Genomic DNA, 14,325 nt, shown 5'->3' on the forward strand with positions numbered 1-14,325 from the left:
CCTGAACAAATATAAAACCCCATTTAAAAACTCTCAGCCTGGGCCGGAAAGCTCAAAGAGCCAGGTTAGTGAATCTTATCCCATTTTACCACCTTTCTTGCTGCAATTGTTAAGTGAATCCCTGCAGTTGTTAAGTTAGCAATACGGTTGTTAAGTGAATCTGGCTTCCCTTAGGTCACAAAAGGGGATAACACATGACCCCGGGACACTGCAGCCATCATAAACAGGAGTCAGTTGCCAAGCGTCTGAATTTTTGATCACGAGACCATGGGGATGGCTGCAACAGTTGTAAGGGTGAAAAATGGTAATAAATCACTTTTTTTCCCCAAGCCATGGTCACTTCAGTTATTAAATAAATGGCTGTTGAGGTATGTCAAGGACTAGCTATATAGCAATTGGTGGTCAATGGGATAGATATTTATACAGTCAAATGTTCTCTCTGCGCGCTTTACTCCCTAACTCTCCATCCTACTTAGTTTTATTTTAAATGATTTTTTTCAGTTGAAGAGCTTTGCTTATTCTTTTAATATTTTACATTGCAATTTATTCAATGTCGGTAATTTGCTGGGAGTTGCCTTTGTCCAGAATGGTGTATAGAGTCTACTGCTTGAGCAGGGGGTTGGACTAGAAGACCTCCAAGGCCCCTTCCAATTCTGTTATTCTGTAAGATAGGTGACATATAAGGTTGATAAATAGATATAAGAGTAAAATAGGTATCTATGGAGATGTTAATTGCATACAAAATGGAAAACATGACCACAACTACACTAATACCTGCCAATTATTTTTTGCAAGATGCCTGGTCAAACCATCCATTTTGTATTTTGAATCCACTGGACAAGGGTGCTGACCTCTTCCCACTTGTGGGAAATTGATTACAGGGAGTCCTTAACATACAACCATTTGTTTAGTTACTGTTCGAAGTTAGAACAGCACTGAAGAAAGTGGCTTATAACTGTTTTTCACACTTACAACCGTCGCAGCACCCCTAGAGTCACATGATCAAAATTCAGACACTCAGCAGCTGCTTCATATTCATGACGGTTTCAGTGTCCCAGATTCTGTAGTCACCTTTGGCGAACTTCTGACAAGCAAAGTCAATGGGGGAAGCCAAATTCACTTAACAGCTGTGTGGCTAACTTACCAACTGCAGTGATTCACTTAACAACCGTGTTACTAACATATCAACTGCATTGATTCACTTAAGAGCAGTGGCAAGGAAAGTCATAAAATGGGGCAAAACTCACTTAACAAATGTTCCACTTAGCAGCATAAATTTTGGAGTTAATTGTGGTTGTAACTCAAGGACTGCCTGTATAAAGCTAATACAGAATCTAATTACTCTGCTTCGGGTTATATATAGGTATACATAGATACACACACAAACACTATCGATACTGTTTGATATTTTATGCTGCTTTGTGATCTGCCTTTGGTACAGACATGCAGATATACTATCTATACCAGGGGTCTTCAAGCTTGGCCCTTTTATGACTTGTGGACTTCAACTCCCAGAATTCTTCAGCCAGGCATGCTGGCTGAGGAATTCTGGGAGTTGAAGTTCACAAGCCATAAAGCGGCCATGTTTGAAGACCCCTGGTCTCTACTGTATATGATGTCTTTATGCTGCTTTGTGATCTGCCATTGGTACACACACAGAGAGACCCACAAACAGACAGATATACTACCTATATACTGTCTGATGATGTCTTTATGCTGCTTTGTGATCTGCCACTGGTACACACACACAGAGACCCACAAACACACAGATATGCCACCTATATTTTTATTTTAATTCCATTTATATCCCGCCCTTCTCCGAAGACTCAGGGCGGCTTACAAGTCTAGCAGTAGCCTTCATTCTATGTATATGCCTGCTTATTAGGGCTTTCACACACACCCCAAGCGGCATACTGTCTGATGATGTCTTTATGCTTTGTGATCTGCCACTAGTACACACACACACACACACACACACAGACCCACAAACACACAGATATGCCACCTACATACTGTCTTTATGCTGCTGTGTGATCTGCCATTGGTACACACACACACACAGACACACACAGACCCACAAACACACAGATATGCCACCTAGATACTGTCTTTATTTATTTATTTATTTTAATTCCATTTATATCCCGCCCTTCTCCGAAGACTCAGGGCGGCTTACAAGTCTAGCAGTAGCCTTCATTCTATGTATATGCCTGCTTATTAGGGCTTTCACACACACCCCAAGCGGCATACTGTCTGATGATGTCTTTATGCTTTGTGATCTGCCACTAGTACACACACACACACACACACACACACACACAGACCCACAAACACACAGATATGCCACCTACATACTGTCTTTATGCTGCTGTGTGATCTGCCATTGCTACACACACACACACACACACAGACCCACAAACACACAGATATGCCACCTAGATACTGTCTTTATTTATTTATTTATTTATTTTAATTCCATTTATATCCCGCCCTTCTCTGAAGACTCAGGGCGGCTTACAAGCTTAGCAGTAGCCTTCATTCTATGTATATGCGTGCTTATTAGGGCTTTCACACACACACCCCAAGCGGCATTATTACAAAGTCAGCTTATTGCCCCCAACAATCTGAGTCCTCATTTTACCTACCTGGGAAGGATGGAAGGCTGAGTCAACCTTGAGCCTGGTGGGACGCGAACCTGCACTAATTGCAGGCAGCTGGTGTTACTTAAGGAGGCACTAGCCCACTGCTCCACCAAGGCTCATTGCCTTCTCATTGTTCGGGGTCCCTCTTTCTTCTAAACCCGATATTTGCTGCCATAAACAAAGATCTCCTCAGTGTTGTGCTCAGCACTTCTGAATTTTTCATGATAAGTAGGGGGAGGGGAAATCAAACCTATCAGAGCCTGAGAAATTAGGCCCATATCAGAGCCAGTGCTTGGTTTAACTTAAGAATGCTATACAAGAAATGAAATAGGAGCTACGGGCAGTAGGAACATGTCATACAATATAATCAGAATTGCCTGGACAAAAGAAATTATTCTATCTGCTCAATGAACTGGTAGTTGACTGCCATGTAGTTGACTGGGTGGCACTATTCAGAGACAAGGGCAAGACGTATCTTAACTCGCTGACCTGATGATGCACAAGGCAAACCACTGCTGTGTGATCTGCCATTGGTACACACACACGCACAGACCCACAAACACACAGATATGCCACCTACTTACTGTATTTATGCTGCTTTGTGATCTGCCATTGGTACACACACACACAGACCCACAAACACAGATATGCCACCTACATACTGTCTTTATGCTGCTTTGTGATCTGCCATTGGTACACACACACACAGACCCACAAACACAGATATGCCACCTACATACTGTCTTTATGTTGCTGTGTGATCTGCTATTGGTACACACACACACAGACCCACAAACACACAGATATGCCACCTACATACTGTCTTTATGCTGCTGTGTCATCTGCCATTGGTACACACACACACACAGACCCACAAACACACAGATATGCCACCTACATACTGTCTTTATGCTGCTGTGTCATCTGCCATTGGTACACACACACACAGACCCACAAACACACAGATATGCCACCTACATACTGTCTTTATGCTGCTTTGTGATCTGCCATTGGTACACACACACACAGACCCACAAACACAGATATGCCACCTACATACTGTCTTTATGCTGCTGTGTGATCTGCTATTGGTACACACACACACAGACCCACAAACACACAGATATGCCACCTACATACTGTCTTTATGCTGCTGTGTGATCTGCTATTGGTACACACACACACAGACCCACAAACACACAGATATGCCACCTACATACTGTCTTTATGCTGCTGTGTGATCTGCCATTGGTACACACACACAGAGAGACCCACAAACACACAGATATGCCACCTACATACTGTCTTTATGCTGCTGTGTGATCTGCCATTGGTACACACACACAGAGAGACCCACAAACACACAGATATGCCACCTAGATACTGTCCTTATGCTGCTGTGTGATCTGCCATTGCTATTTGCCATTGCTCTGGATGCGAACGCCGGTTCCCCAGTTAATCTGGATCAGCTGCTCCTGGGACCAGGGGCGGCCCTTCCCCGTTCAATGGGGGCAACTGGGGATCCCGCTGCTCCCCCCTTGCCTTGACCTTTCCAGAGGCCCCCTCCCCTCCCCCGCCTTGCCCTGCCCGACACAGAAGGGGGGGGCGCGAAGGCCTGTGCCTCTCCCCTCCTTCCTTAGGCCTTCCCCCGCCCTCAGACTACAACTCCCGGCAGCCCTTGCGCCAGCCCCGGGAGCCCCTCACGGAGAGAAATTGGGGAAGGGGGGGGGCTCCGTAGGGCAGCACCAACCCGCCCCACATCCCCGCGTCGCGCCCACCGAAACTCCTCACCGGTCGCTCGTGAAAGGCGGGCGGGAAGGAGGGGAGCCGCCATCCGCTCCGTCTTTCTCACAAACGCCCGCCCGCCTGCCTGCCTCACGACGCTCCCAGCGCGCCTGCGCAAACCCGGCGCGCCGCTTTGATTGGGAAGTCGCGCGCAGGCGCTCCGCAGGCCCGCGAATAAGAGAGAGTGAGAGAGAGAGAGAGAGAGAGAGAGAGAGAGAGAGAGAGAGAGAGAGAGAGAGGCGGGGCCTGGGCTGCCTGAGGGGCGGTAGGCGAGCCAGCGCACGGCGCATGCGCATTCATTTGGGCGCGTCCTCTGAGGGGTCCGAAGAAGAACAAGAGGCGGCGGCGGCCGGGTTAGTCGGGGGGGGGGTTGCGCATGCGCGTGCTGTGGGGAGGTTTGGGAGGGGGTTTGCTGAAGGGAAAGCGAAGAAAATGGGTGAATGGGGGGAAGCAGAGGAAGGGCAGGGGGGCTGCGGGGCCTCTTTTCAGGCTGTTCTGCAGCTGGAGGCGCTTTTTGAAGGGTTGGACTTCAGGTCCCATCACCCCCATCTCTCGCATCGGAGTCCCCGTCATTCCCAGCCGTTTGCTGGAGCCTCGCCTCATCCAGGTGGCCCTCTTTCCCCAAGCTAGCCGCTGGACTACAATTCCCGTCACCCTGTGGCCGTTGGACTGCGTTTCCTATGCCCTCAGTCCAGAAATCGACTACAATTCCCATCTCTCACCCCGTGTCCATTAGAGTTCAGTTCTCTTGCCCTCAGTCCACAAACTAATTGACTACAACTCCCATCTCTCACCCCCTGTGTCCATTAGAGTTCAGTTCTCTTGCCCTCAGTCCAGAAAGTAATCGACTACAACTCCCATCTCACCCCGTGTCCATTAGAGTTCAGTCCTCTTGCCCTCAGTCCAGAAATTAACTACAACTCCCATCTCCCACCCTGTAACCATTAGATTGCAATCCCCATGCCCTCAGTCCACAAACTAATTGACTACAACTCCCATCTCTCACCCCCTGTGTCCATTAGAGTTCAGTTCTCTTGCCCTCAATCCAGAAAGTAATTGACTACAATTCCCATCTCCCACCCCTCGCGGCAATTAGGCCGCAAGCCCTTTGCCCACAAGCCACCTATAGATTTGCACCTTGTAGTATTATAGAGAAATGCTTGCTTGTTTCTGGTAAATTTTTTAAAAACTGCATGACATTTAGTAATAATTATTTGCTGATATAATCTTCTTAAAAGCTTTGCCTTTAGTTAAAACTTGAAATATAAAAAAATAAAATATTGTAAAGATGGTTATATTTCAAGAGGGGTGACTTTGGGCCAGCCCCTCTCTTTCAACCCACCCACCTCACAGGATTGTTGTGGTGGGGCAAACAGGAAGTAGCTGTACAGTGTTAATGATGTTTGCCACCTTGAGTTATATCTTAAAAAGGGAGGATAAAAAAAATTAAAATATGTATATAGGGTTTATATACACATCTCAAGCCTTTTTCTAACAAGTCTTACTTTGTATGCTCACTTAGAGACTGACTTTGCAGGAAATACACCGTTAGTCCTTGACTTATGACCACAATTGAGCTCAAAATTTTTTGGGTCATCAAGAAGATGGTTAAGTCATTTTACGACCTTTCTTGCCACAGTTTTTAAGTGAATCACTTGCAGTTTTTAGTAACACGGTTAGTAAATTAGTAAGACGGTTGTTAAGTGAATCCAGCTTCCCTTATTGACTTTGCCTAACAAAAGGTTGCAAAACGAGATCACGTGACCTGGGATGCTGCAACCGTCATAAATACGAGTTTGTTGCCAAGCATGTGAATTTTCATCACGTGACCTTGGGGATGCTGCAACGGTCATAAGTGTGAAAAACTCATAAGGCACTTGGTTCGGTGCTGTTGTAACTCTGAACGGTGAGAGAGAGAGAGAGAGAGAGAGAGAGAGAGAGAGAGAGAGAGAGAGAGAGAGAACAGACAGAACAAGACAGAGAAAGAGAAAGAAAGAGGAAGAGAGAGAGAGAAAGAGAGAGAGAGAGATTTGTGTATTCCCACTTACCCTGTTCATTTTCAGATGTGAGATTGGTTCTTCATTTCAGGAGAAATCCTCTCTGCTTTGGGTTTATGAAAGTTGCATTCCTATGATTGACAGTTTGAGGTCACTGCTTGCAAAGTGGATATTTATTTTATTTATTTATTTATTTTAATCCCATTTATATCCCGCCCTTCTCCGAAGACTCAGGGCGGCTTACAAGCTTAGCAGTAGCCTTCATTCTATGTATATGCCTGCTTATTAGGGCTTTCACACACACCCCCAAGCGGCATTATTACAAAGTCAGCTTAATTGCCCCCAACAATCTGGGTCCTCATTTGACCTACCTGGGAAGGATGGAAGGCTGAGTCAACCTTGAGCCTGGTGGGACTCGGACCTGCACTAATTGCAGGCAGCTGGTGTTATTTAAGGAGGCATTAGCCCACTGCTCCACCAAGGCTCTTGTATGCCAGCAGTTGGTTTAATTAATCTTGCAGACGAACCGGTCATTGTTTGGCCCTGGGACAAATTTTTATCTTTTTTTTCCAAAACTTCAATATATTTTGGGATAAGAATAACTCAAATCAGGAGCATGCTACAGCAGGAATAAAATTTAAAGATTCGCTTTCTCCCATTTGTAAAAAGCAGACCAAATTCAATACCCTTGAATTTTTTTAAAAAAACTCATGCTCTGGAAATGCAGATTATAAATAACAGAAAAACAGAGTTGGAAGGGACCTTGGAGGTCATCTAGTCCAACCCCCTGCTCAGATGGATGTCCAGTCTCTCCTTAAAACTTCCCAGTGTTGGAGCATTCACAGCTTTTGGAGGCAGGTTGTTCCACTGGTTAATTGTTCTCGCTGTCAGGAAATTTCTCTCCTTGATGAGTTTCCATCCGTTGCTTCTTGTCCTGCCTTTGGGCGCTTTGGAGAATAGCTTGACTCCCTCTTCTTTGGGGCTGCCCCTGAGATACTGGAAGACTGCTATCATGTCCCCCCTCGTCCTTCATTAAACTACACATACCCAATTCCTGCAACCGTCCCTTATATGTTTTAGCCTCCGGTGCCCTGATCACCTTTGTTGCTCTTCTCTGTACTCTTTCTAGAGTCTCGACATCTTTTTTACATCGTGGTGACCAAAACCGGCTGCAGTATTCCAGGTGTGGCCTTACCAAGGCATTGTAAACTGGTATTAGTACTTCACTTGATCTTGATTCTATCCCTCTTGTTAATGCAGCCCAGCACTGTGTTGGCTTTTTTGGCAGCTGCAGCACACGGCTGGCTCCTATTTAAGTGATTATCCACTAGGACTTCGAGATCCCTCTCACAGTTACTGCTGTTGACCAGGTACCACCTGTACTATACCTGTGCATTTCTTTTTTCTTGCCTAAATATAAAATCTTACCACTGAATTTTATTTTGTTGGATAGGGCACATTGTTCAAGTTTATCAAGATCTTTCAGGATCCCAAGCTTGTCTTCCGGGCTGTTGGCTATTCCTTCCAGCTTCGTGTCATCTGCAAATCTGATAAGTTCCCCTTCTATCCCCTCAACTGAGTCATTGATAAAAAAATATATATTCTAATATTGGTTTCTCCTTCTGTTTTTAATCTTGTTTAAAATCTTAATGAAGCCATTTGTAGAGTCACTTGGCAGAGAGATGGGCAGCATACGGATTTAATAAATTCAATAAATAATGTAATGAATACATGTACTTTAATAAGTAAATATGTTTTGTGTATATGAAAGCGTGTGCATTTAGGTGACCTTGAAGTTTACAGATAGTCCTCGACTTACAACAATTCATTTAGTGACCATTCAAAGTTACAATGGCACTAAAAAAGTGACTTGACCATTTTTTTTACACTCGCGGCTGTTGCAAAATTTCCCACCACCTCCCGTCAGATGAAAAAAATTCAGACGCTTGGCAACTGACTCATACTTAGGACGGACACAACATCCCAGGGTCACGTGATCAACTTTTGCAACCTCCTGACAAGCAAATTCAATGGGGAATCCAGATTCAATTAACAACCATGTTACTAACTTAATAAATGCAATTATTCACTTAACAACTATGGCAAGAAAAATCACAAAATGGGGTAAACCCACTTAAGAAATGTTTCACTCGGCAGCGTAAATTTTGGGATCAATTGTGGTCGTAACCTGAGGTCTACCTGCAATTCCCCTGACTTCTGCATGCCACCAGACTAGGAAACTATGAAACTTTGGTAAAGTGGTGTTTAAAAGGGATTGTTTTGTTGTCTTTTCTTTCTAGGAATTGGGAAGAGCGTCTCCTTGACCACTGCTCTCCAGGAAATGCCAAAGAGAAACGAGAACCAGATTATCCTGCTCCTTCCTCCAGCTTTGGAGAGAAACTGCTCTGCTGGAAACGGACATCCTGCTGATCTGCCTCTCCACCATTCTAGTCCTCAAGGAGCCCAAACGGCAAAGAACATTTGAGCCCTTCCTCGCACGAGCCCAATGGGACGATTTTCCAGCAAGGTCTGGAACTGGACTTCTGTTTCCTACCCCCTTGGTCGTTCCTGATTTTTGCTCTCCTCCTCCCTGACCCCCCCCTTTTTTTAAAAAAAAATCTTTCTGACATCCCAGTCCAGTTACTTCATAGGGACTAGTCTCCTCCCATCTGTCCTCTTCGCCTGAATGGACAGGGAGACTTTTGCACATGCCACTAAGTTTTTCCGTGACCACGGCGGCTCGACCAGGGGCGCCGCGTGCCAGCCTCACGACCATGTGGACTACATTGAAAAGCCGGAGACGTTCAGTTATGCGGATTTTTTCAAGGATTACTTGATCCCCAACGATCCTTGCGTCTTCTCCGCCAAGTTCACGGAGGGCTGGGCCAGCCGGAGGAAGTGGGTCACGCCGGACGGGAAACCCAACTTGGATTACCTCCTGCGAACGTTCGGTAAGCCGACTTTCCCTTTGAAAAGAACCGGCCGTAATCTTGTTTTGTTTTTGTGGTGGTGGTGGAGGATTTGCAGCGTGCGGTTTGCGACTTTGCCACAAGCCGCAGATTCCGCCTGGTTGAAAATCCGGGGCCGGCTTCAAGATGCTCCTGTGATTTCGGGGCCGTCATAAATGGGAAGCGAGGCTGCCATTCTGTCCAGGAGAGTGAATCGCTAAGGATGTAGTGTGTGTGTGTGTGTATAGCGATATTTCTCAGCCTTTGCAACTGGACCTCAACTCCCAGAATCACCAGTAGGAGAGTAGTGGGAGGTGAACTCTCTCCTCTCCTCTCCTCTCCTTGCCCTCTTCCTCCCTCGCTCCTTTTGTCTCCTCCCTCCCTCTCTCCTCTCTTCCTCCCTCCATTCCTCTCTCCCTCTCTCCTTCCTCTCTCCCTCTCTTCTCCTCTCCCTCTTCCTCTCTCCTCCTCTTCCTCCCTCCTTTCCTCTCTCCTCCTCTCCCTCTCTTCTTCTCTCCTCCCTCTCTCCTCCTCTCCCTCTCTTCTTCCCTCTCTCACCTCTCCTTCCTCTCTCCTCCTTCTCTTCCTCTCTTCTTCTCTCCTCCCTCTCTCCTCCTCTCCCTCTTCCTCTCTCCTCCTCTTCCTCCTTTCCTCTCTCCCTCTCTTCTTCCCTCCCCTTCCTCTCTCCCTCATTTCTCCTTTCCTCTTTCTCTTCCTCCCTTTCTTCTCTCCCTCTCCTCCCTCTCTTCTTCCCTCTCACTCCTCCCTTTCTCACTTCTCCTCCTCTTCCTCCCTCCTTCCCTCTCTCCCTCTCTCACCTCTCCTTCCTCTCTCCTCTCCATTTCTCCCACCCTCTCTTCTCCTTGCCTACTCTCCCTCCCTCCTCCTCTCCTCCCCTTCTCTTCTTTCTCCCTCTCTCCTTTCCTCTCCTCTCCTCCCTTTCTTCCCCCCCTCCCTTCCCCAGCACTCAGAAGAGGAGAGAACACCTTTCCGGGGTCGCCATCACACAGGCGTGCCCTCTCGGGGGTCCCTCCACGGTTTGGTCCTCCACCCCTGAGGCGGAGACGCCACAGGGAAAAAAGGTTCCCCAGTGGGCTGAAAGGGTTTGTGTTGCAGGCGAGGCTGTGGTCCCCGTGGCCAACTGTGATGCCAAGGAGTATAATTGTAACCCCAAGGAGCAGCTTAAACTCAAGGACTACATAAACTATTGGAAGGAACACATTAAAAAAAGCTATCGCTCCGCCCGCGGCTGCCTCTATCTCAAGGACTGGCATCTGCAGAGGTAAGCCACGGCTTGGAGAACCGGGCGGCATGCTCGCCGCTAAATCCCCTCGGTGGATGGTTTTTGTTTTTATTTTTATTTTTGAAAGCTGCCTCGGGTGCTCCTGCTCCTGATGCAAAACCTGCTAGGAAGAAATCATGTTTCACTTTCTTTGCCTCTCTCTCTCTCTCTCTCTCTCTCTCTCTCTCTCTCTCTCTCTCTCTCTCTCTCTCTCTCTCTCTCTCGTCAGGAACCCACAGCACGGATTTCTGCCTGAAGCTGCGGGAATCACGTTTAATTTGCATTTTTCGTGATGAACTCACTCCACCTGCCGTTGTTTTCCTCCTGAATGCGTTGAATGCGTTTTTATTTATTTATTTTCTGGGTTTTTTTCCCCCCTCCCCTCCTATAATTTGCACGCTTCTTCAATTCCACCAGGGGTGTGCTGCATGGGCGTGCTTCCTTCTTCCATGTCGTAGCACCCTTATACAGGCAGTCCTCGATTTATAACTGTTTGGTCAGTGACCGCTCAAAGTTACGTGAAAAAAAGTCACCTTGCACTTAACAACCCATGCAGCATCGCCACAGTCAGGGGAGGTCAGCTTGGCCCCACGAAATGTATTTACGACACTTGCACTGTCCTCGGGGTCTCATGATCCCCCCTTTTTGACCTTCTGACAAGGAAAATCAGCAGGGAGGTCGGAATGACTTAACAACCGTGTTACTTGCTTAACAACTGTGGCACGCAAAATGGGGCAGAACTCACTTAAGTGTCTCTCTTAGCAAAAGAGAAATTTTGGGCTCCGTTGTGCTCATAAGTCAAGGACTTCCTGTATCCGTTTGGCTGGATAGTCCTCTTAGGGTATCAAACCATCATCTGCCCTTCGATATGCTCTGGTTTGGCTCAGATTTCAAATGCCGTCCTAATCCTTGTCTCTTTAAGGACGTTTCCGGATCAGGAGGTCTACAGCACGCCCATCTATTTCTCCTCTGATTGGTTGAATGAGTATTGGGAAGCCATCGCTGTGGATGACTACCGGTTTGTCTACATGGGACCTAAAGGCTCATGGTAAAACCACCTCCTGGTCGTTTTTTTCCTTGGGGGAAGGAAATGTTTGTTTGTAATAACTGTGATGACATTCCATCAAGTTGTGGTTGATTCTTGGTGAGCACCTAGATAGGTTTTCTGCACCCAACCTGCTCTTTCAAGGCTTCTTCCAATGGTGCCCCATCAACCCCTGTAACCGAGTGGGTCTATGGAGATTCTCAGTCATCCAGGTCAGTGATCACATAGATGTAGTTTATAACAAACACACACCCACACCCAAAGGACTACCCTTCACACATCCACTCAACAACCAGCATTTCTGAGTGAAAATCATGTGGCCACTAAAGGAATCAGGGTTCTCTGTTCTACCTGAAGGTAAATACTAGTTCAGTGTTTCTCAGCCTTGGCCACTTGACTTCAAATTCCAGAATTCCCCAACCAGCTTGCTCACCACAGAAGTAGCTTCTCCTCCTCCTCCTCCTCTATCTCTGTCTTTTCTTCCTCATTGTCTATCTTCTCCTCCTCCTCATTGTCTGTCTTCTCCAGCTTCTCCTCATTGTCCATCTTCTTCTCTTGGTCTTTCTTCTCCATCTTCTTCTCATTGTCCATCTTTTCCATCTCCATCCTCTCCTCATTGTCCATCTTCTTCTCTTGGTCTTTCTTCTCCATCTTCTCCTTCTCATTGTCTGTCTTCTCCATCTCCATCTTCTCTTCACTGTCCATCTTCTTCTCTTGGTCTTTCTTCTCCATCTTCTTCTCATTGTCTGTCTTCTCCATCTCCATCTTCTCCTCACTGTCCATTTTCTTCTCTTGGTCTTCTCCATCTTCTCCTTCTCATTGTCTGTCTTCTCCATCTCCATCTTCTCCTCACTGTCCATCTTCTCTTGGTCTTTCTTCTCCATCTTCTCCTTCTCATTGTCTGCCTTCTCCATCTCCATCTTCTCCTCACTGTCCATCTTCTCTTGGTCTTTCTTCTCCATCTTCTCCTTCTCATTGTCTGTCTTCTCCATCTTCTCCTCACTGTCCATCTTCTTCTCTTGGTCTTTCTTCTCCATCTTCTTCTCATTGTCAGTCTTCTCCATCTCCATCTTCTCCTCACTGTCCATTTTCTTCTCTTGGTCTTTCTTCTCCATCTTCTGCTTCTCATTGTCTGTCTTCTCCATCTCCATCTTCTCCTCACTGTCCATCTTCTTCTCTTGGTCTCCATCTTCTCCTTCTCATTGTCTGTCTTCTCCATCTCCATCTTCTCCTCACTGTCCATTTTCTTCTCTTGGTCTTTCTTCTCCATCTTCTTCTCATTGTCTGTCTTCTCCATCTCCATCTTCTCCTCACTGTCCATCTCCTCCATCTCCATCCTCTCCTCATTGTCCATCTTCTCCATCTCCATCCTCTCCTCATTGTCCATCTTCTTCTCTTGGTCTTTCTTTTCCATCTTCTCCTTCTCATTGTCCGTCTTCTCCATCTCCATCCTCTCATCATTGTCCATCTTCTTCTCTTGGTCTTTCTTCTCCATCTTCTCATTGTCGGTCTTCTCCATCTCCATCTTCTCCTCACTGTCCATCTTCTCTTGGTCTTTCTTCTCCATCTTCTCCTTCTCATTGTCTGTCTTCTCCATCTCCATCTTCTCCTCACTGTCCATCTTCTCTATCTCCATCCTCTCCTCATTGTCCATCTTCTCCATCTCCATCCTCTCCTCATTGTCCATCTTCTTCTCTTGGTCTTTCTTCTCCATCTTCTCCATCTTCTCTTGGTCTTTCTTCTCCATCTTCTCCTTCTCATTGTCCTCATTGTCTTTTTCCCCCCTTCCCCATCTCCATCTTCTCCTTCATCTCCTCCTCATTGTCTGTCTTCTCCCTCCCTTTCTCCTCCTTCTTCTGCATAATCTCCTCCTCCTTGCCCCCAACTCAGTGCTAAGAAAGTTGCCCTAGATCACTATTTGCCAACCTCTGCAATTCCCAGCATGCTGGCTGGGGAATTCTGGCAGTTGAAGTCCAGTCATCTTCAAGTGCCCAAGCTTGAGCTACACTACCAGAGGTTAATCTATTCCCAAAACATCTAGAAAATGAAAAAAGAGTGTCCGTCCTCTAAGGCCCTGATGATCCCAAACTAGCCCTGGATATTTCTACTTTGCAAGGATCTACAACTCTGCCTCTAGAAAGCGGGGGGGATTCAATTTCCACCTTCTGAGACGTCACAGTCAAGTCTCCCTCTTATTCAATGGGTCCACCTACTTCTTCCTCACCTGCCCATCTCTTCCATCTCTGCCAGGACACCCTTCCACGCCGACGTCTTCCGCTCTTACAGCTGGTCAGCCAACATCTGCGGCAAAAAGAAATGGCTGGTGTTCCCCCCAGGCCAAGAAGAGTTTCTGAAGACCGTCACGGCACCTGCCATTTGACATCACCCGCCCCAGACTTGAAGAACGGCTCCTTGTATCCCCGCTACGCTCAGAGCAGCCCACCGGTCGAAATCATACAGGAAGCCGGCGAGATAGTCTTCATCCCGAGCGGTTGGCACCATCAGGTTTACAATTTGGTGAGATTCTTCTGAAAAACCACAATCTGTGGACCCCACGTGGCTGCTGCTGCTGCTGCTGCTACTGCTACTGGGTGGCGTGTATTCTTGTTGTAGGGCCACCAAGAGG

At 46.8% G+C, this 14,325-nt stretch overlaps 2 protein-coding genes across 3 annotated transcripts; one reads left to right on the plus strand and one right to left on the minus strand.

Moving 5' to 3' along the window:
* Nucleotides 1–4,729: 4,729 nt before the first annotated feature.
* On the plus strand, nt 4,730–14,319 carry JMJD4 (jumonji domain containing 4). The gene is given in 7 exon segments (XM_083380213.1): nt 4,730–4,780; nt 8,725–9,375; nt 10,489–10,654; nt 11,577–11,702; nt 13,950–14,057; nt 14,059–14,086; nt 14,088–14,319. Coding segments are annotated over 6 exon segments (837 nt in total). The 5' UTR covers nt 4,730–4,780; nt 8,725–9,110; the 3' UTR covers nt 14,232–14,319.
* Nucleotides 11,713–14,172, minus strand: LOC310650630 (uncharacterized protein). 2 transcript variants are annotated; one of them, XM_083380212.1, is made up of 3 exons: nt 12,936–14,172; nt 12,703–12,888; nt 11,713–12,391 (listed from the first exon to the last, which is right to left on the minus strand). In XM_083380212.1, exons 1-3 carry the CDS (start codon nt 13,444–13,446, stop codon nt 12,129–12,131), a joined length of 960 nt encoding a protein of 319 aa, XP_083236338.1. In that variant the 5' UTR covers nt 13,447–14,172; the 3' UTR covers nt 11,713–12,128. The 2 variants fall into 2 exon arrangements, with proteins under 2 accessions (XP_083236338.1, XP_083236337.1); XM_083380211.1 differs by having other exon boundaries at nt 12,553–12,888.
* Nucleotides 14,320–14,325: the final 6 nt, after the last annotated feature.

This window comes from Vipera ursinii (genome assembly GCF_947247035.1).
Source record: "Vipera ursinii genome assembly, contig: scaffold_191, whole genome shotgun sequence".
Lineage (NCBI taxonomy): Eukaryota > Metazoa > Chordata > Lepidosauria > Squamata > Viperidae > Vipera > Vipera ursinii.